The sequence below is a fragment of the Mustela putorius genome, unplaced genomic scaffold (assembly GCF_011764305.1).
Source record: "Mustela putorius furo isolate JIRA1106 unplaced genomic scaffold, ASM1176430v1.1 tig00000127_pilon_pilon_pilon, whole genome shotgun sequence".
Classification (NCBI taxonomy): domain Eukaryota; kingdom Metazoa; phylum Chordata; class Mammalia; order Carnivora; family Mustelidae; genus Mustela; species Mustela putorius.
The window spans coordinates 14,902,612-14,921,189 of NW_025421288.1; the positions used below are offsets into that span (position 1 = coordinate 14,902,612).

Consider the following 18,578-nt stretch of genomic DNA (forward strand, 5'->3'; position numbering starts at 1 on the left):
GTCTGGGGAAGAGAAGGGAGGTGGCAGGAGATAGGCCCCTGAACTGGGAGGTGATGGCATCTTTGGGAGGTATGCGGCTTAAACAGCTGAAGCAAGAACCAGAGCTTACTCCCTGGGTGCCCTTCAGTGCATTTCTGACTGCCCGCCCAGCTGGGTACTGGATAATGGGGTACTCTAAAGGTAATGCCTTTAGAGTACTTTTGAAGGGGCGCCTGGAGGGCTCAGTCAGCTAAGTGTCCGACTCTTTATTTCAGCTCACGTCATGATTTCAGGGTCACATGATCAAACCCTCAGGCTCTGTGCTAGGCAGGGTGTCAGCTTGAGATTCTCTCCTTCCCTTCCCCTTCCCCCATCCAGAAAAAAGTAAAATAAATTTTTAGTATTTTCAAAACATGTTTTTAAGAAGCCACTTGCTATATTTAGAAGTTAAAGTGAACAGTCAAAGCTGGGGAGGTCCGTGCTGATGGTTTTGTCCCCTTGGCTGTTCTGTGTTGGGCGTGTCTTAAATATTCTGGCCTTGTTTTTACCTCTTAATAGAAAAGCTCACTGATCAGGTGATGCAGAATCCTCAAGTTCTGGCAGCTCTACAGGAGCGGCTTGACAGTGTCTCCCACACTCCTTCCAGTTACATCGAGACGTGAGTATGACGTGCCTGCGACTCGGTACAACTCAAGAAGCAAAAGCAAAAAGACCGATTTCCTGGTTCCTTGGAATAGGAATACACGATCCGCGTTGAGCAGATTTTGGGTGCTGAGAAGCAGGCACTGGGTTCCAAAGAGGAGCGTCTGGGCTCGGCAGGTGGCAGAGATGCAGGCCTGTGGTGGGGGGCTACAGCGGGGGGAGTTAGCTAGCCACAGGGCTTTTGGGCCCGGCTCAGGGTGGCAGGGTGCTGGCTTCCAGCTGACTCTCCGCAGGCCGACGTCATGGTACTGTGAGGGAGTGGGAGAGTTGAAGGTGATCATGGGCTCTCTAGTTTGCTGGCTAGACTCCGGGTGAGTGGGGTGGCTTTCACACCGAGGGAATGCCGGGGCTGGGAGCGAGGTTTCATGGACTAGGACTAGTCCCGTGTTAGACGTACTACATGGTACGTGCCTGTTGGGGGGACGGTGTAGAGTTATTGTAACTGATTGGGGGACAGTTGGATGTAGGATATCAGGGTCCAGTTTGCTTAAAATCGTTTGTTGTTTTTACTCTGTTAGGAAGACGAGGAAAGATAAAAGAAAATCGTAATTGTATGATTAATGCAGAAGAGAAATAGTGGTGTTTCTGTGTGTTTCCCATTTCATTAGGTCCTCAGTGTGCTTCCTCCTTGTTCTCCTGCCAGCGGTAGTCCTAGAGATAGGACAGTAGTTTAGGGCTCTTGGTAAAGGACCTTTACCCTGAGGTGGCTCTGGGTAGGGTGGCAGGGTCCTTTGATGTAAGGCTGTTCCAGTGTTTATTCTGAACAGTGCTGCATGTCGGAGCAGCTAGGACTCTGCGTGTTGTCAGAGGAAGGGTAGAGTACTCAGGCTACTGCTAGTCCCACCTTGAGGACTCAGCCCAGGTGGACACTGCCCAGGAGGGCTGTATGGGTCTGTGATGAGGCCCAGAGATCTCTTTGTTCTAGATGGTGACCGAGGGCTTCAGGCTAAACATAGAGTTTTGATGGGTTAAAAGGCGGTATGTTTCTTCTGATGTATAAAAGTAATGCATACAGACGGAAATGTTTCTAGACTATAGAAAAGTACTGGGGTGCCTGAGCTGATCATCCGACTCTTGATTTCGGCTCAGGTCCCAGTTTCAGGATTGTAAGATTGAGCCCCGTGTCCGGCTCTGCTCAGCATGGAGTCTGCTTGTCCCTCTCCCTCTGCTCCTCTCTCTCTCTCTTTTTCTCTCTCTCTAAAGTAAATAGAGGGCGCCTGGGTGGCTCAGTGGGTTAAGCTTTTGCTCTCAGTTCAGGTCACAATCTCAGGGTCCTGGGATCGAACCCTGCATCGGGCTCTCTGCTCAGTGGGGGGGCCTGTTTCCCCCACCCCCTGCCTCTCTGCCTACTTGTGATCTCTTTTTCTTTGTTAAATAAATAAATAAAATGTTTTAAAATTTTCTTAAATAAATAAATCTTTTAAAAAAAAAAAAAAAAGAAAAGAACGTCGAGAAGTATCAAAAGGCAAAGAATCTCAAAGTTACCCGACCATGGAAGGGAACAGACCCCACTTACTTGTCTGTGTTGTGTCTGATTTTCCCCTTAGTGTAGCAACATGAACCCTTCACCCGGTGCTGAATATCCTCTGGAAACACAACTCTGGACAGGCTGTGGCCTGCTCCTGTTCAACGTGTCATTGTTCTCAGTTGTCCACTTGTACAAGTAATGCCTCAGGGGACACAGCAGCACACGAGTGTTAGCATAAGTTCCTGGAAGGAGAGTTGCCGGACCCAAGGAACATTGAGGTTCTGCTTTGTCTTTAAGGTGGATGGGGCTGTTAGAGGGCTTCTTGGGCTCATCAAACCCAGGAGGTTTTTTTAATTGCCATTTTGGTAAGGAACAGACAGCAGTTCTTTTAAAGATTTCATTTATTTATTTGTCAGAGAGAGAGAGAGAGAGCGTGCGCAGACAGAAGCAGGCTCCCTGCTGAGCAAGGAGCCCGATGTGGGACTCGATCCCAGGACGCTGGGATCATGACCTGAGCCGAAGGCAGCCACTTAACCAACTGAGCCACCCAGGCGTCTGGACATTTTGTGGGATTGAACTTTCTTCCCATGCTTGATGATTTGTTCTGCTTCTTTTGTGGATTCTCTGTCAGCGCCGGGCCCCCCAACCCCTTCTACTGGGATGTTCATCTTTCTAACACTGTTTAGGGGCTCATTTCTGCGAGTGAGGATGTGAGTTCTCTGTTAGCCTGAGTTATCTTAAGGGGACGACGGACAGGCGTGCTGCCTTCTTTCGCAGGCAGGAGGGTGATTTCCTTTTCCCTGGTTCTTGCAGCCTGCCGAAGGCCGTCCGGAGGAGGATCAACGCGCTGAAGCAGCTGCAGGTGCGCTGCGCCCACATCGAAGCCAAGTTCTACGAGGAGGTGCACGACCTGGAGAGGAAGTACGCCGCCCTGTACCAGCCCCTCTTCGACAAGGTGGGACGCTCCCTCTGCGCTGCCCGCGCCGGCACATCCTTCTCTTAGGGCCCCACGTTGCGGGGCAGAGGATCCCGAACGGTTCTCCTTCAAGCCCCAGACTTAGAATCTTACATTATAAGAGCGTCGGTTTTCACGGGCTTTTCACAGATGTGATGTACAAGCTGACCTCGAGTTTCTGACTAACCCACCCTGACTCTAAGACCGTCTCGTTCTTACTCAGAGAAGGGAGTTCATCACCGGGGACGTGGAGCCGACGGACGCCGAGTCAGAGTGGCACAGTGACAACGAAGAGGAGGATAAGTTGGCGGTGAGTGTTCGCGAGCGAGCCGGGCAGCTGCAGCGCTGGGAGTAGGAAGTCCGTCTCGGCGTCCCCGAGGACGGCGCCCCTGACGACGGGCCGCTGCGCTTTCTTCCTGATCGGACCGCGGAGCGGCCGGCGGGTCCGGTATCCGGTAATTCCGTGACCCGGCCAGGCTCCCGCTGCTCCAGTGTCTAAACAGCTCCATGCCGCAGGACGGTGGGATGTGGGATCAGAGGAGTCCGAGTGAGAAAGTCGGCAGAGTCTTCGATCGAGACAAAAGCGAAGTCCCACAAGGGGAGGGTCCCTGTGTCGGCAGTCCCTGCGGGGTCAGGGTTGTGCGGAGGGCTTGGTGGGGGTCTGGGCCGCCGCCCTCCAGGACCGGGGCGGTGACCCAAGTAGCCGCGGTGCCCCCAGCCCCTTGGGCTTCGGAGCTCTTCCTTGCCTCACAGCCTTTGGCCCCGTTCCGGAGCCGGGGGAAGACTGCAGGGTAACTTGGTCCGCCAGAGTTTGTTGGGAAGACAAGCAGCTTTTGTCCTTTTCTATCCATCGGGGCTCCTTTTTAGGCATTTTTTGGCAGTGTGTGTTGGTTGTAGTGACCGTATGCTTTGATCTTTCAAACGTCCTGCAGAAGCTGGCCTAGTTGAGGCTGTGGCTGTGGGTGAGCCTAGTTGTGCATCGTTTCCTTGTTGCTCAAGAAACATCAGCCTCGGGGCGCCTGCGCGGCTCAGTGGGTTGAGCCGCTGCCTTCGGCTCAGGTCATGATCCCAGCGTCCTGGGATCGAGTCCCACATCGGGCTCCTTGCTCCGCAGGGTGCCTGCTTCTCCCTCTGCCTCTGCCTGCCATCCTGTCTGCCTGTGCTCACTCCCTCTCCCTCTCTGATAAATAAATAAAATCTTTTAAAAAAAAAGGAAAAGAAAGAAAGAAACCTCAGCCTCTGTTACTCTCTGAAGCCCCTTACGGTCGCTCTTACATGAGACGGCCCCACGACGGAGCGGCTGCGTGCGCCGTGGATCCAGTGAGTGCCGTGCCCGAGCTCCCTGGGCCTGCCCGTTCCCGGAGCCCTGAGGTTAGAAAAGCCACCTCTGCACGTCACGTGTAGCCTGTCCAGTCACCTCCCCGATGTTGGCGAGCAGTTCCTTCCTGGATGCCTGTAGCCGCCTCCTCTCTGTCGGACGGACACAGTGCTCAGCGCTCCTTGTCGCCAGGGCACTGGATTCTGGCCAGCACTGGGTGGCTGGTTGTCCCGGGACAGGCATCTCCTAGAGTGGCACTTGATACCTTCCCTGTGGTGGATGACATTGTACCGTCTTCTAAAATCATGTCACAGAATCACCTCTGAAGGGAGTGCTCTGACTGCCTAGGAACATTTAAAGTGGAACGTGTGCGGAGGTCTTGCAGGTGTGAGAACACAGTTTTGTTTTTTTGTTTTTCTTGTTTAAAGATTTTATTTATTTGACAGATCACAAGCAGGCAGAGAGGCAGGCGGACCTGGGTGGGAAGCAGGCACCCCGCCGAGTGGAGAGTCCGATGTGGGGTTTGATCCCAGGACCCTGAGATCATGACCTGAGCGCCAGGCAGAGGCTTAACCCACTGAGCCACCCAGGTGCCCCCCGAGTACACGGTTTTTGACATTTGTGCAGGATTCCGAAATGTATACTCTGTGTTAAGCCATTTAATGTAAATGTGTTGTTTTGTGCTAAGTGTTCTGTTTGGCATCTTTACTTTTTTTAGGGAGACATGAAAAATAAAGTAGTCATAGCAGAAAAAGAAGCAGCAACAGCAGAGGAGCCAAACCCCAAAGGAATTCCAGAGTTCTGGTTCACCATCTTTAGAAATGTAGATATGCTAAGTGAGTTAGTCCAGGTAAGCAAATTTCCACCTTAACAGAGAGCTTTTAGCCTTAGTAACTGTTTACTTATGAACCACTTAACCAAGAGTTGAGCGGTTGTTCACGGTGGGTTGAAAGGCACTTCGTGTGACCGGCAGCTCACCTGAGTGGTCTCAGTCTCCTGAGCTGGGGGTCTCGCTGTCGTGCTGCTGGGAAGCCTGCCCCTCTGCGGCTGAGCCACGACTTGGCGTGGTCTCACGTTCTTACCTGGGTCTGCCACCTTACCACAGAAAGCCTTCCTCACCTTCCTGTGAATGGACAGGTGGGAAGGTGTGAGGGCAGGAGACCAGAAAATTGGCCAGCAGGGTCCGAAGCTGACCGAGATGTTTCTTCTGAGACATGAGGCCCAGCAGGCCTGGTTGATCCTGTACGCAGTGACGGCAGGTGGCAGTGGAAACAAGTCGGGCTCTTGCCCTCCCTGCCTGGCCTGGATGACTCCCAGTGCTCCGGACCAGAGAGAAGTGGCACCCTGTTGCTGACCGCTGGTCGTTGCACAGATGTGTGTGACTTCCTGTTGACGCCTGCGTGCACTAGTGAGCCCCTGGGGGGACATGTGTGTTGTTCGGGAAAAGCCCATTAGAAATTCTTTTTTTGTCTTGTTAATCAGGAGTATGATGAACCGATCTTGAAGCACCTGCAGGATATCAAAGTGAAGTTTTCAGACCCTGGGCAGCCTATGGTGAGTGCCAATGGACGGAGCTCCTGGCTGGCATCAAACAGGTCAGGCTCTGAGGGCAAGGGGCTCGGAGACGTGGCAGGCGATGCACACCTGGCTGCACACTTGCAGGGTGGCAGGCTGGTCCTGAGCAGGACGCTCACCAACAACTAGAACGTTCTCACGTGGCCTTCCTTGGTCCTGCCCAGCAGTGCTGCACATCGTGGCAGGTAGCTCGGGCCATGGGCTGCCTGTGGCAGGTGAAGGAGTCCACATAGCACGGGACTCCTTGACCGTGGTGTCTGCCACGCCAGGTGCTGCTCTTGGCTGGTTTGTTCTGTGTCAGTGTCTTTCTCCTAAGCATCTCCTGGGTTTGTGAGGACCTGACGTCTGTAAAACGGGGTGGCAGGTATGTCAGGTCTGGGCGGCGCTCCGCTCTTGTCTGTCTGTTCATGTCCGTTTATCCTTGCTGTGTCAGTTAGCGAGCGCATGCACGCGCACAGTTGGTGTGTGACGTAGCGTTCGGTGACTCATCAGTTGGGTGTGGCACTCGGCGCTCATCACAGCACGTGCCCTCCTCAGTACCCACCACCTGGCAGCCACACCCCGCCCCTCCCTCCTGACCCTCAGTTTGATTCCTGAGCAGCACCTTAATTGCACGCCGAGATGCCCATGAACAAAGTCTCCTAGCTTTGACCCGAGATGTAGTTGCAGGTGGGTAAAGCTGGACAGCGGGCGCCTGCTCTGGCCGCCACACCGCGCCCTTCCCCACGACCTGCTGCGCGGAGAGGGGCCTTTCCTTTCCTCCAGGGCACGGGCCCATCACCCTGCGTGAGTGGGTCCTCGTGGAGGCACTGTTCGTGGCCTGCTAGCCTGGCTGTGGCTGACGGGCTCCATTCCAGTGCCACAGCAGCTCCAGTGGCTTGTCACTGACGGACTCGTGGCTCTCGGTTTCAGGCCCTTGGGACACAGGCCTGGACTTGGAGTCCGGCTCCTCCCTTCCCATCGCAGAGCACTGGCTCCCGGTCACAGATGAGGGCCAGCTTTCGTGGGCCTTCCCTCTCTGGTCCTGGCGGAGGTGCCTTGCTGGAGGCAAGGGGCAGGGGGACACATGCTGAGCTCACTCTGAGAGGTGATATTGAGCTTCCTCTCTGCTGGTGGGGGCCTGGGCAGGAGCTGCAGTGATGCCTGTTCCCAGGCCAAGGGGAACCCCTTTCTTGCTGCATGGGGTTTCTTGCTGTAATGGGGTTATCGCAGGGCCTCTTGGTTGGCGGGTGCAGGGGCTGGGCCCCGGCGCCCCCCGGAGGCCGCGTGGGGCAGTCAGAGGCTGCGGGCTTGCATCTGGGGGGTGGGAGCGTGCTGTGGAAGACTCTGGGTCCTTTCTCTCCTGACACTTCTTTCTCACCTGTGGATCGTCCAGACCCCGTTTATTAATTTTTCCCCTTTGGATCAATCCTTTTTTTTCTTCCTTTGCTCTTATGAGACTCCCGTTTGGTGATTTCCTGGGTCTGTTTTCTTTCTCAGCCTGTCTGACGCTTTTCTCCCTCTCTTACTGTGGTTGATAGACAGACGGGCCCTAGTCTGGGTAGAGGATGGGCCGGGCACCTTCCCTGTTGGGAGAGTTGTGCATGCTGCCTGGGGAACGCTGAGAAGAACCTGGAGGTGTGAAGAACAGCAAACAGATGTGTCCCCTGTGGAGTCAGGCTCCCCGTAGTTTTTGTTTTTGTAAAATTATCATGAAATATTTTAGATGGTAAAATCAGAAATACGAACCATCTGGCGTCCGAGTGAAGCCGGGCCAGTGTGTTTGCTTCTCTCACGCCCACACCTCTGCGCCTCTCCAGGGTCTCCACGCTTCTGCAGCACAGCGGGGGGACGTGTGTGGACACTGTTGTCCCGGCTCTGCTGGGCGGAAAACAGTTACTGTAGCCTCCGTAGGCCGCGAAGTGCTCGACTGCCGTGGCCCACGCGCGCCGCTGCCACCTCCGCCCCGTTCTCAACTGTTGCATTATCACCAGCATTCTTGACCCCAAATCTTTGTTTAGAACTTGGATGATTTCCTCCGTTTAGATCCATTTTAGTGCAGTTTTACTGGGTTAAAGGAGGTGAACATTTATAAGGCCAGAGAATGTTCATTTATGTATTTTTCACACTTTGTTTTTTTTGTAGTCATCGTGGTTTTGTCTCTGTTTTGAATTAATTTCAAGCGTAGTGCAGAGTTCCCGTGTGCCGTGTGCCCAGACTGCAGTGGCCAGCGGTGGCCCGCGGGCAGGGTGGGCACGGGCGGTAGCAGCCATGTGTACCCCGCTAGGCAGGGGCGGGGTCTCAGTTCACACTTAAGTACAGGGACTGTTGGGCCTCCGCTGTGTGCTTACGGCTGACTGGCTAGAGGGGACGGTGTGGGATGGAGGCAGCCTCCTCTTTGGGCCCGTTTCTGTTGGATCCGAACCCTCCATCCCTGCCTTCCTTCCGTTTCAGATAGGAGCGAGCGAGCATGAGCCGGCCGGGGGCAGAGCGAGAAGCAGGCTTGCAGCTGAGTGGGGCGTCCAGTGCCGGACTCGATCCCAGGAGCCTGGGATTGTGACCTGAGCTAAAGGCAGACGCTTCAACAACGGAGCCAGCCCCAGGCGCCTCTTGAGCCCTTTCTTAATTCACCCTTAGTCGCGTGTGACACTAGACTAAACGGAGGCCCTGGGGAAGGAAAAGATAGGAGAACCTGAAAGCAGAGAGATGACGTGCTCGGTCTGCAGAGCTGCTGGGAAAGGAAGTGGGAGACGAACCTGCGCCCGCGTAGGGGGTGAGGCGGAGCCCCTGCGTGGCGCTCGTGAGCCCTCTCTGTCCCCTGGGGTGCCCGTCCGCGCTTGCGGGCGCAGCCTGCAGACTTCGGGGCTCCTAGCAGCCTCCTCACTGACCGAGCACTCGCTTCTGGCTTCAGGGTGGGTGCCGCCCTGGGGCGGGGGCCAGGAGCCGAGAGGGGTCCATGTGGGGTGCCGCGGCTATGCCTGCTCTCTGCCAGGCCAGGGCCTCGAGCTCTGCACAGGGCAGTTTCCCCTTCCCCATTAGTGGAAGTGGTTCGGTTTTAGTCTTTCAAATCTATTTTTTCCCGGCTGGTAGTTGTGTCCTTGTAATGAAAATTGGAATAACTACCATTTAGCAAGCACTGCCTGTATAAACCGTTTTCTAAGTGCTTCCAGAGGTCAGTCCTCTAACCAGCTCGGGGAGAGAAGGGGGGAGGCTGTTCGCTCCACTTCGCAGATGAGGAAGCAGTAGCACAAACACACGGTGACTCGCCCCAATCACACAGCGCTTGCGGGCCTCACAGATCCTTGTCAAGTCTCTGTGACTTACCGAACCGGCGACGTCCTCCCTCCCCTGGGCGAGGCTGAGGTGCGCGTCTTTGCACTTAGTGGTGATGCCGTTCCCCGGGCGGTTTTCCCAGCCTGTGAGTACCTCAGAGTAGAGGTAACTAGGTCAGAGAATTCTGTTTTACTTTAATTTCTTGGTACCGTCAGATGGTCCTTTCTAGAGCTGCCCTCGGTCTGCGAGCGGGCCTGATTTCCCAACACCTTGCGGGTGCCGCCGTCGCTCGTGCACACGGAAGAGGCGAGCAAGGGTCCTCCCTGCCGCCCCGTGGCTGGGTTTGTGCCTGCTGCTTTGTCCACATCCTGCGGCCGTTTTTGCTCCCCAGATTACATGGCGCTTGGTGAACAAAGGCTGAACTTGCCCTGGGTGTGGTTTGAGGAGGCCCAATCGATGCCCCCCACCCCACCCCACCCCACCAAGAGTCTGGCCCCCTTGCGCAACAGGGAAGGCGGTGCTCTGCCTGAGCCCGTGTGCCAAAGGAGGGGAGGGCTGGGCACTGCTGCCTGGTTTCCCGGCTAGTCCAGACCCCCTCCCCACCTCCGAGGGGTGAGGCCAGGGCTGCAGAGGGAAGCTAGGGTTTCCCAGGCGAGCTTAGACTCCGCTGGGGAGGGGTCTCAGAGGGGCTGCTCGGGCTGGAGTACAGCAGGTATTCCCCCACCTGTCGTGTTTGAACTTGGTGTTGCTGATTTTTGGAATGAAGAAGCTTTTCTTGATACGTGGCCATACCTGTTGAACTTCTCAGTAATGGTTTCTGTCCATGGCATCGTGCCCAGAGAGGCACTGGCTCTGGTACATACCATGTGGTTCGTAAAGTCTCACTGGCTTGTCGGTTTTTAAGTGGCACTTAACCGGAGTTTTTGTTTTCAGTCTTTTGTATTAGAGTTCCACTTTGAACCCAACGACTACTTCACCAATTCAGTCCTGACAAAAACGTACAAGATGAAGTCAGAGCCGGATAAGGCCGACCCCTTCTCCTTTGAAGGTCCTGAAATCGTTGATTGTGATGGGTAAGAACGTGCTATTTCCACTTTTTCTGAAATGAAAACAGATGATTTTAGAACTTAATGAGTAAGAAATTAGGAATAAAGCAAAATATTTTCAGTTTTCTTAAAATCCCAGTAGACCAAGATTTACATTAAATAGCCTTCTGGTGGGGGGTTGTGACGGCCTGTGCTGGGACATGAGTCATGAGGTCACATGTGTCAGGTGGGGGCTGGTGGCCCAGTCTCCTCCTCGGATGCAGGACTAGACTCTAGGCCCCTTACGGGATGCTGTCCTCACTGAGCCAATAGACGACCTCCACGAGTCTTTGCTGAGAGAGGGGCGGGGTCTGTGCAGGGCAGAGCCCGGCAGCTGCTTGCTGCGGGGATTGGGGGCGTTTAAGTGTTGGACTCATGATGGAGCAGCTTGCGATTTCAAGAGCCATCACCAGGGAGTGTGGTTTGGAGCTCCTCCCTCTTCGCTTGTTTGAGATGGTTTGGGAAAGTCTGTTTCTTTGGTTTGGGAAATGATTTTTGAATTGGCACGATTATCCTTGCTCACTGGAACCAAATACTCCTGGACCTCCTGCAGGAGCAGTTCAGAGCTTTATCAGACCCTGGCCACAGTGACCCTGACAGCGCATTTCCCGGGACTGGGCCGTCCAGGCCTGTTCTGGAGCAGACGAGTCACATGCTGCCCAGGGGTTCCTCGTGGGCCCGCAGGCGCTGGGAGGCGAGGAAGCGTGTGGGGCTCGCCCCCGGCCCGGCCCACTGGGCAGCCTGGACCCAGTGCGCTCGGAGAAAAATAAAGCAGTCAGTACTTGGTGCAGTGGTCACCTGCCGCCTCTCCGGCTTGTCCCACCCGCTGAGCTGCTGGAGAACTCGGGGCTGTGAGTGGGTGACTTCAGGTGTGCTCCGGGGCCTGGACAGAGGCGGCAGGTGACAGGGTCTTGAGCATCCTCTGGGCACCTTAGCCCAGCCTTGACCAGGCTTGGTCATAGCAGTCGTGCTTGGGGAGAGTCTCCGGAGAAGCCCCCCGCTTCTGATGGCGCTTCCTGCCGGGGCGTGGCAGCCCACGCCACTGGGCCAGTTCCCTTTCGCTGGCCGTCACCTGAACTTGCGAGGCGTGTGGTGGCGGCCAGCAGGCTGCTTGGCTGCGCTGTCCACGTTCGGCCGCTCACTGGCCTTGTTTACTGGGATGTCCGTGCGCTTCTCAGGGCGCGTGTCTGTGTGCGTGATGGCTGTCTGTCCCCACAGGTGTGTTATTGACTGGAAGAAAGGGAAAAACGTTACAGTCAAAACAATCAAGAAGAAGCAGAAACATAAGGGCCGAGGCACAGTGAGGACAATTACCAAGCAAGTTCCCAACGACTCCTTTTTCAACTTCTTCAGCCCGCTGAAAGGTGAGTGGGGTGCGTCGTAGGCATTGATGATGACGATGAAGTCGCATCGTCACCCGCAGGGTCTGGTCTCAGTCCTCTGCCGAGCGTGGCCAGTAAGGACACGTTTGCTGTGCCAGGAGCTGTGGTGCCGGTGCTCACGGGGTCGGGGAGGGGTTAGCGAGAGGGGAAGGCCTGGCGGGCACTCTGAGCGCCTCGCTGAGAAAGCTGGACGGATGCCTGGAGTGCCCCAGCCGACGCTTCCACACCTTGGTGCTGCGGCCCGCTGGTGGCCCCGGGGCCACCCGTCCTGCTATAGGGCCCCTCTGTCGCCAGTCGCTGGTCACAACCCAGGTACGCCTGCACAGCTTGGGGAGTGTCCCCCACCCTTTCTTTCTCATAAATTCTGCTTTATTTTTCTCCATGACTTGGTAGAACTCAAGGGGTCTTGGGGTTTATAGATTGTGACAACACAAGTAGTTGGATTTCTAACTTGAAAGACTTAGCTTGGAAACTCCGATTTTTTACTGCCCTGAGTCATAAAATAAAGATGGAAAGTTTGACCTTGTGGAGGGTGAGCAGCAGGTTTCAAGAGTAAATACTGGCGAGTCTTTTTTTTTTTTTTTTTAAGGTTTTATTTGTTAGAGAACCAGCAGGGAGAAGGGTAGAGGGAGGGAAGCAGGCTCCCTGCTGAGCAAGGAGCCCCATGTGGGACTCGGTCCCAGGACCCTGGGGCATGACCAGAGCCGAAGGAGACACTTAATGACTGAGTCCCCTGGGGACCCCAAATATTGGCAGGTCTTTTCTTTTTTACACTTTTTTTTTCTTTTTTTTTTTAAGATTTTCTTTATTTATTTGACAGACAGGGATCACAAGTAGGCAGAGAGGCAGGCAGAGAGAGGGGGAGAAGCAGGCTCCCCCTGAGCAGAGAGCCCGATGCGGGGCTCGATCCCAGGACCCTGGGATCATGACCTGAGCCGAAGGCAGAGGCTTAACCCACTGAGCCCCCAGGCGCCCTGATACTGGCAGGTCTTAACAGAATCTCCCAAACTTGAGAGAGTGTAAAGACCAGACGGTTCGCAGTGTTAGAGGAGCGCGGGTCACACGGTTTTCCTCTTTGTTTTCCATGAACACAAAGACTGAAATGAAACGTGGAAATGCAGCCCTGCCTCAGTAACTGGTGGGTGTGTGAGCTGTTTGCCCTCGGCCACAGGGGTGCTCCGCGCTCAAGTGTGAGCCTTGGACCCAGACTTTGTCTCGGAGCCCAGGGCCCTCGCTTCTCAAGCTCCGCCCCTCAGCCTCAGGCCCGCATCTTTCTGGCGTTTGTCTTTGAGCTTAGGGGATGCACGTGTGTTGGTTCGGGGGTGACAGTAGCCACAGAGGGACTTGTTCGGTTTCCTTCTTTTAGACCAGGGGGCCCCTTTGGCGGTCACCTATGAGCTTTTGCTGTGAAGCAGAGGGGCTTTGGTTCCCGAACCGCAGTGGTTTGTTGCAAGGTTTCTTAAGATTGGATTTAAGTAATTTAATAAAATCAAAATGAGATTAAGTGGACTCAGAATTTGGAGGGAGGTGACATTCAGCATTCTAAAACTGTCCTATGATGGTTGTATGACTCTAAAAATGTCAGACACGTCAGCTGTCTGGTAGATAAATTACACCTAAACGTAGCGATTTTTAAAGGAATTGCACATCATATCCAGTGATGAGCTCTATAAACAGGTATACAGGGGCCATTGGGGGGTGATCAGGCAGGCCAGGAAGAAGTGTTGGAAAGCAGGAAACGTATTTTGAAGTGAGGGAAACAGAAGCTGGCTGGTCCGGTGCTCTGCTTGTCCTTCAGTCTGCAGAACATGTCCCAAAGTCACGTGAGCAGAAGTCCGGGACCGGTGTCCCCAGACCCAAATCTTAATCTGCTGGGGTTGCTCATGTGCCAAGACTCAGGGACCGTGGTGCGGGGTGGTACTGTCACGTGCGTGCCCAGCCCGTGGGGAACAGCCGAGCGGGGAGAGGCCCCGAGAGGCAGGATGAGGCCAGTGCTCTGAGCCTCCAGCTCCTGGCAAGACCCGGCCTTGAACAAGTGTCCCTCGAGTCCCGGATTTGGGTCCCGTGATCATTCGAGTGTCACTGGGCTTTGTTGAGTGGTTTTAAGTCCCTGTCTGTCCTGTCACCCTTGGTTCTGGGTCGGGCTGTGGCCAGCTGCACACACGCATGTTGGGTCGGGAGGGTGGGGGGTGCTCTGTGGTGGGCAGCGACCACAGCACCGTCCTGCCCACGGGGAGTCTTTCCCTTCTGCCGGAGGGACGCTTCGCACTGAGCGAGCACCTCCCCCTGGCCGTGCAGTCGCCCGTGGTGTCGCCCCACTGAATGTGGAGCTTCAGAAGCACGGCTCGAGGATTTTCCTCTTCCCGACAGTCCTACAGGATTGCAGGCACTGGTGCACGTTCCTTAAGGCGTAAATGCACGGGGCGGCCACAGTCGGGGGCTCTTGATGGCCCTTCCCACCTGTTGGCACTGGGCTAGGAGAATCTTCCCCCCCCAGCTGGCGTTCCCAAGCTGGGCAGGCCAGGGTGGGGGGGGGGGCGGCCAGGGTGGGCGGGGGGGGGGGGCAGTCAGGGTGCCGTGGGAGGCACACTACGCGTGTGGCTGTGCCCGTGCGCCTGCAGAAGCTTTGGTTGTCAGCGTAACCTGCGTGTGTTTTGTGTTTTTCCCCTAGCGTCTGGAGACGGAGAGTCCCTGGTAAGCTTTGTGTCGTCCTTCGATCTCTGTGCTGCCAACGTCTTTATCTCCAGAGCAGGGCTGCCTCCTTCTCAGTCTCTCCTTTCTCCTCCCTGAGACCCGGGGTCCCCTGTGTTCCCGACACTGCAGGGTGGGGCCGGCGCGTGTGGGACCGGGGCGCCCCGCCATCCCCAGCAGCGCTGGGTCCCCCAGACCAAGGGTGCGGTGCAGGGTGGGGGGCGAGGGGCTCGCCCGTACACACGCGTTAACGTGGAGGTTTTCCCTTCTCAGGACGAAGACTCGGAGTTCACATTAGCCTCTGACTTTGAGATCGGACACTTCTTCCGCGAGCGGGTAGTCCCGCGGGCCGTGCTCTACTTCACGGGGGAGGCCATAGAGGACAACGACAGCGTATGTGGACGCGGGCTCCGGGGCTCCCTCCGGCGGCGTGGGGCACCCTGAGCAGCAGCCTGGGGGCCCCCTGGTGTCGGGGGCTGAGGGCCGAGCACGGGCTTGGGTGCTGTGAGAACAGATTGCCACCCCCATCCAGGGACAGCACCCTTGGAAGGTCCCAGTGCTCACCTTATCCTGCTGAAGGGCTGTAAGCTTTGGGTGACTTGGAAACATGGGGAGAATCTCCGTTTCAGGGGTCTGGCAACAGGAAAAGGTCACCCACGGAGCTGACTTCCACTAGCCTGTGGTGTGCCGGCCCCAAAGACTTGAAACCCGTGGTGCACGGAAGGGCAGCTGGGCTGCGCAGGCCCCTCTCTCCCCCTCCCCTGCTGGAGCACTGCCTCACCAGCAGTCCTCTGACGGTCACCCGAGGTCGTTCTTCGTTCTAATCGAGGCTCAGCTCTCTGTGTCATCTGGATTTGTGGGAATCAAGTTTGGTTTTATAGTGGGCCGCTAGTAGTATGTTTCAGATAATGGTTCCCTTGCTCTGAGAACTCGTGTTTCCTGGAAGGTTCTGGGTTCTCTTTCTAAGTGGTCTGTCGGGGCTTCAGGTGGGCAGCAGGAGCCGGGCAGGTCAGAGCAGCTTCGGGCCAGAGGCAGTGAAGGGCTGCTTCTCACGTTCTCCATGCTGGCAGTCCCAGCCGGGGGGCGCGGGCTGTCCAGTGCGCGCTGTGTAGTCTGAGACTTGCTCACTCCAGAAAGGCCGTTCGTCCGTCCCTGGGCTGGGAGGTGGTTGTGGGTAGCAGAACACGCAGGCACACAAGTCAGTGTGGTGTCGGCTCATCCAAGCGCTCGAGTGATTGCTAGGGCTTAAGGTGACACAGCAGTCTGCAGACCAGCACAGTCCGTGGAACTTTCTAGACGCTAGAGCTGTCTGCGGCCTGCCTGCTCTGCCGGTGTGGTGGAACGGGCCTCACGGGAGGCCGAGGGTGTGGAACGCGTCCATTGGCAGCTGAGGAACTACATGTTCCATTCTACGTAGCGTAGCCCCCAGAGTCTGGTGACCACACACTGAAAAGCCATCTCTAGCCCGGTGGTCTCTGCGCTTTGTTGATCACACACCCGTCGGTTCTTAAAGCACGAGACGCAGCTTAGTGTTTTTCTTTACGTGAGATACAGACTGCGTGGCTGGTCCTGGTGGGTGGTGCACGGCTCTGCTGGTCCTGTGCGCGCACGTGTCCGCTGCCAGCGCTTCTGGTGCAGGGGCTGCTGCTGAGCGGGTGGCTGTGGGGGGCGCCCCACGCGGGCCTGCTGAGACCGGGGCCCTGGCTTCTGCACTCACGGCCGTAGAGCCTCTGTGCCGTGGTGTCCTCATCTGAACATGGGCTTGAAGGTTGTGATTTTGGTGGCTCGTCAGGCTCTTAGAAGAACCCCTGTTGGCACAGTGACTCACGTTGGGATAAAGGTGGGTTTGCAGGGCTCCGATCTGTTGGCAGCCTTGCACACACACTGGACGTCGGTGCGGAGGGATGGATGCAGGAGCGCTGCTTTTGTCTGCCCTGTGTTCTCTGGGCTCCGTACCCCGACTCTGTTACCCCTGCTCCGTGTCTGTGTGAGATGTGTTTGCTGCAGGTCCCATCAGGTCCAGAACAAAATGATCTGAGAACCTCAAAATCCATGCTTGAGTCTGTTTGAGGCTAGTTCCAAGCTGAGCTAAGATGTGATTGGCTACAAGACCTCAAACCTCGGTCTTTCCCTCTTAGAGACTGGTGAGGGCACCAGGGCGTGCTTGGACCCCTCACGACCCAGCTGGTGCGGGAGGGCGTGCAGCCTGGGCCCTGCCAGCCCCTAGGCCTTCACAAGTCCGTGTGAGCTGTCACTGGGGAATATGTGTGGGCTCCAACAAAAGAAATGCTCTTACGAAAAAGCCTACTTAATTTTTAGGTGTCTTGTGTCGTGCAGGACATAGTGTTGAGGTGTGCTTTGTTGTGTCTTTGGTCTTGATCTGAGTTTGATATGGGGAGTTTGGGCGGGCGTCTGACCTAGAAGACATTTAACTCCAGACCAGTCAAGCGTAGTGTTCAGCCTTTTTTCTATACACTTAAACACCGAGGGGTTTTTTTCATATTTCTAATATGTAAATATTTAACCTCGTATGAGTTTAAAAAATACTAGTAAAATTCATGGATTTGCGTAGTAAAATCCTATTCCTGGTTTGCCTGGATCAGCCGGTTCCCCAGGTGGTCCGGTCCCTTCTCGCACTGACCGTCTCCTTTCTGCACCCGTGCCCGCCCTCGGCCTTGTCCGAGTGCTTGTCAGGTACCGGCGCCCGCCCTCGGCCTTGTCTGAGTGCTTGTCAGGTACCGGCGTCCTGTCAGCACCGTGGGGCCGGCGAACGGGTGGGCCCGCAGTGTCGGGGCTGAGGTGCCCCGCGGCAGACCATGCCCCCCGGGGCGGGCGCTGCCCTCTGTCCAGATGCCAGGCTGCGCTGCCGCTTCCCCCAGACCTGACCAGTGTGGGGTGCTTGACGGGGACCGTGCCTGGGTCAGGCCGCCCTCATGCTTTTGAAACCTAAATTTTGTTTCCTTTTTCCTTTTTCAGTTTGAAGAGGGTGAGGAAGGAGAAGAGGAGGTAAGACATGGCGAACCCCGAGAGTCCTTTCCCTCAGGCTTCGCTGGGCTGCTTCCTCTGCTAGAGCGGACGGGGTTTCGGAAGCAGCTGGTGCACCCGCTTTGTGTGGAGCTGCCACAGGGCCTCCAGCCTGTGGAAGCTGGGCGCGGTGGGGGACACGGCACTTGCTGTCCCTGTGTCCAGTTGCCCCGTGATTAGCTTATTAGGACATGTGGGGTGAGCACACAAGTCACGTTCTCCGCAGTGTGCGTATCCGTTATCGCTGCCAACAAAAAGGTGTTCAGAAGTCATCCTGCCCAGAGGTGACCTAATCGCTCACGGGCAGGGATTGATGACCTCCCGCTGGGTCCTGGGCAGCTGCTTTTGTGGGGGGCGCGCGGGTCCGCGAGAGTTTAGATCCCGTGAGTTCCGCTCACTCTCCCCTTCTTACGCAGGAGTTGGAAGGTGACGAGGAGGGAGAAGATGAGGACGACGCCGACATTAACCCCAAGGTCAGTTGGTGGGGGGCCACCAGCCCAGGGAATGGCGTGCTGCTATGACATGGGGCCGCATCCCCCCCGGCAGAGCCTGTGCTGCTCTAGCCATCACAGAGAACACAGAGGAACGGGGGTGAGCGGCCCCTCGTGCGGGCTGTGGGGCTCAGTGCACAGCGCCCGGGGAGGGCTCTTCCAGCTTGAGGTCGGCCTCTCGCCATGAGCTCGCCGGGGAGAGCAGCTTGGTCTGCCGCACCTGCCGTCCTCTCGGGGGACCGGCTGAGGGACGGCCTGAATAAGCTGTTTCTTGTGTTCATGTTTGGAAAAGGTGCAGAGAAGGAAATTTTGAAAGTTTTTTTTTTGTTTTTTTAAAGAATAGAGTCATAAAATTGTAGACACAGTTTTACAGTTGCCCTTGGGCTGAGAATAATCAGAAGCTGTGTGTAAATACCGCCAGTCCTTGAAAGTCTACTGGGAAGCTTTAAAAAGGAAAAAAAAAAAAAAAAAAGACACAAAACTGAGGAGAGCAGGTGGCCCCAGTAACCTCACGTGGAGGTCCGGATGCTCACGGCTGGCGGATGAGCTGGAGGGCGGCACTGCCACTTGGCAAACCCCTTCAACCCGGAGCTGCTTTAGTGCAGGCCGTGCGGCCGCCGTCCTCGCGCTGGCGAGCAGGAAGCCGGTGGGAAGCC

The 18,578-nt window shown here is 56.0% G+C and overlaps 1 protein-coding gene and 1 non-coding gene across 6 annotated transcripts in view; both read left to right on the plus strand.

The window, feature by feature from the left end:
* Positions 1-18,578, plus strand: part of NAP1L4 (nucleosome assembly protein 1 like 4) — a 43,037-nt gene that overhangs the window by 19,090 nt on the left and 5,369 nt on the right. For all 5 annotated transcript variants that reach the window (XM_045066437.1, XM_045066427.1, XM_045066432.1 and 2 more), the window contains 11 exons: positions 538-637; positions 2,963-3,104; positions 3,328-3,414; positions 5,141-5,272; positions 5,905-5,976; positions 10,183-10,322; positions 11,553-11,698; positions 14,388-14,410; positions 14,681-14,800; positions 17,384-17,413; positions 17,848-17,904. In XM_045066437.1, coding sequence (XP_044922372.1) covers positions 538-637; positions 2,963-3,104; positions 3,328-3,414; positions 5,141-5,272; positions 5,905-5,976; positions 10,183-10,322; positions 11,553-11,698; positions 14,388-14,410; positions 14,681-14,800; positions 17,384-17,413; positions 17,848-17,904 — 1,049 coding nt within the window. The remainder of the gene's footprint in view (positions 1-537; positions 638-2,962; positions 3,105-3,327; positions 3,415-5,140; positions 5,273-5,904; positions 5,977-10,182; positions 10,323-11,552; positions 11,699-14,387; positions 14,411-14,680; positions 14,801-17,383; positions 17,414-17,847; positions 17,905-18,578) is intronic.
* Positions 6,802-6,924, plus strand: LOC123388738. Its single transcript, XR_006603259.1, has one exon. It is a non-coding gene; the product is annotated as a small nucleolar RNA SNORA54 (small nucleolar RNA).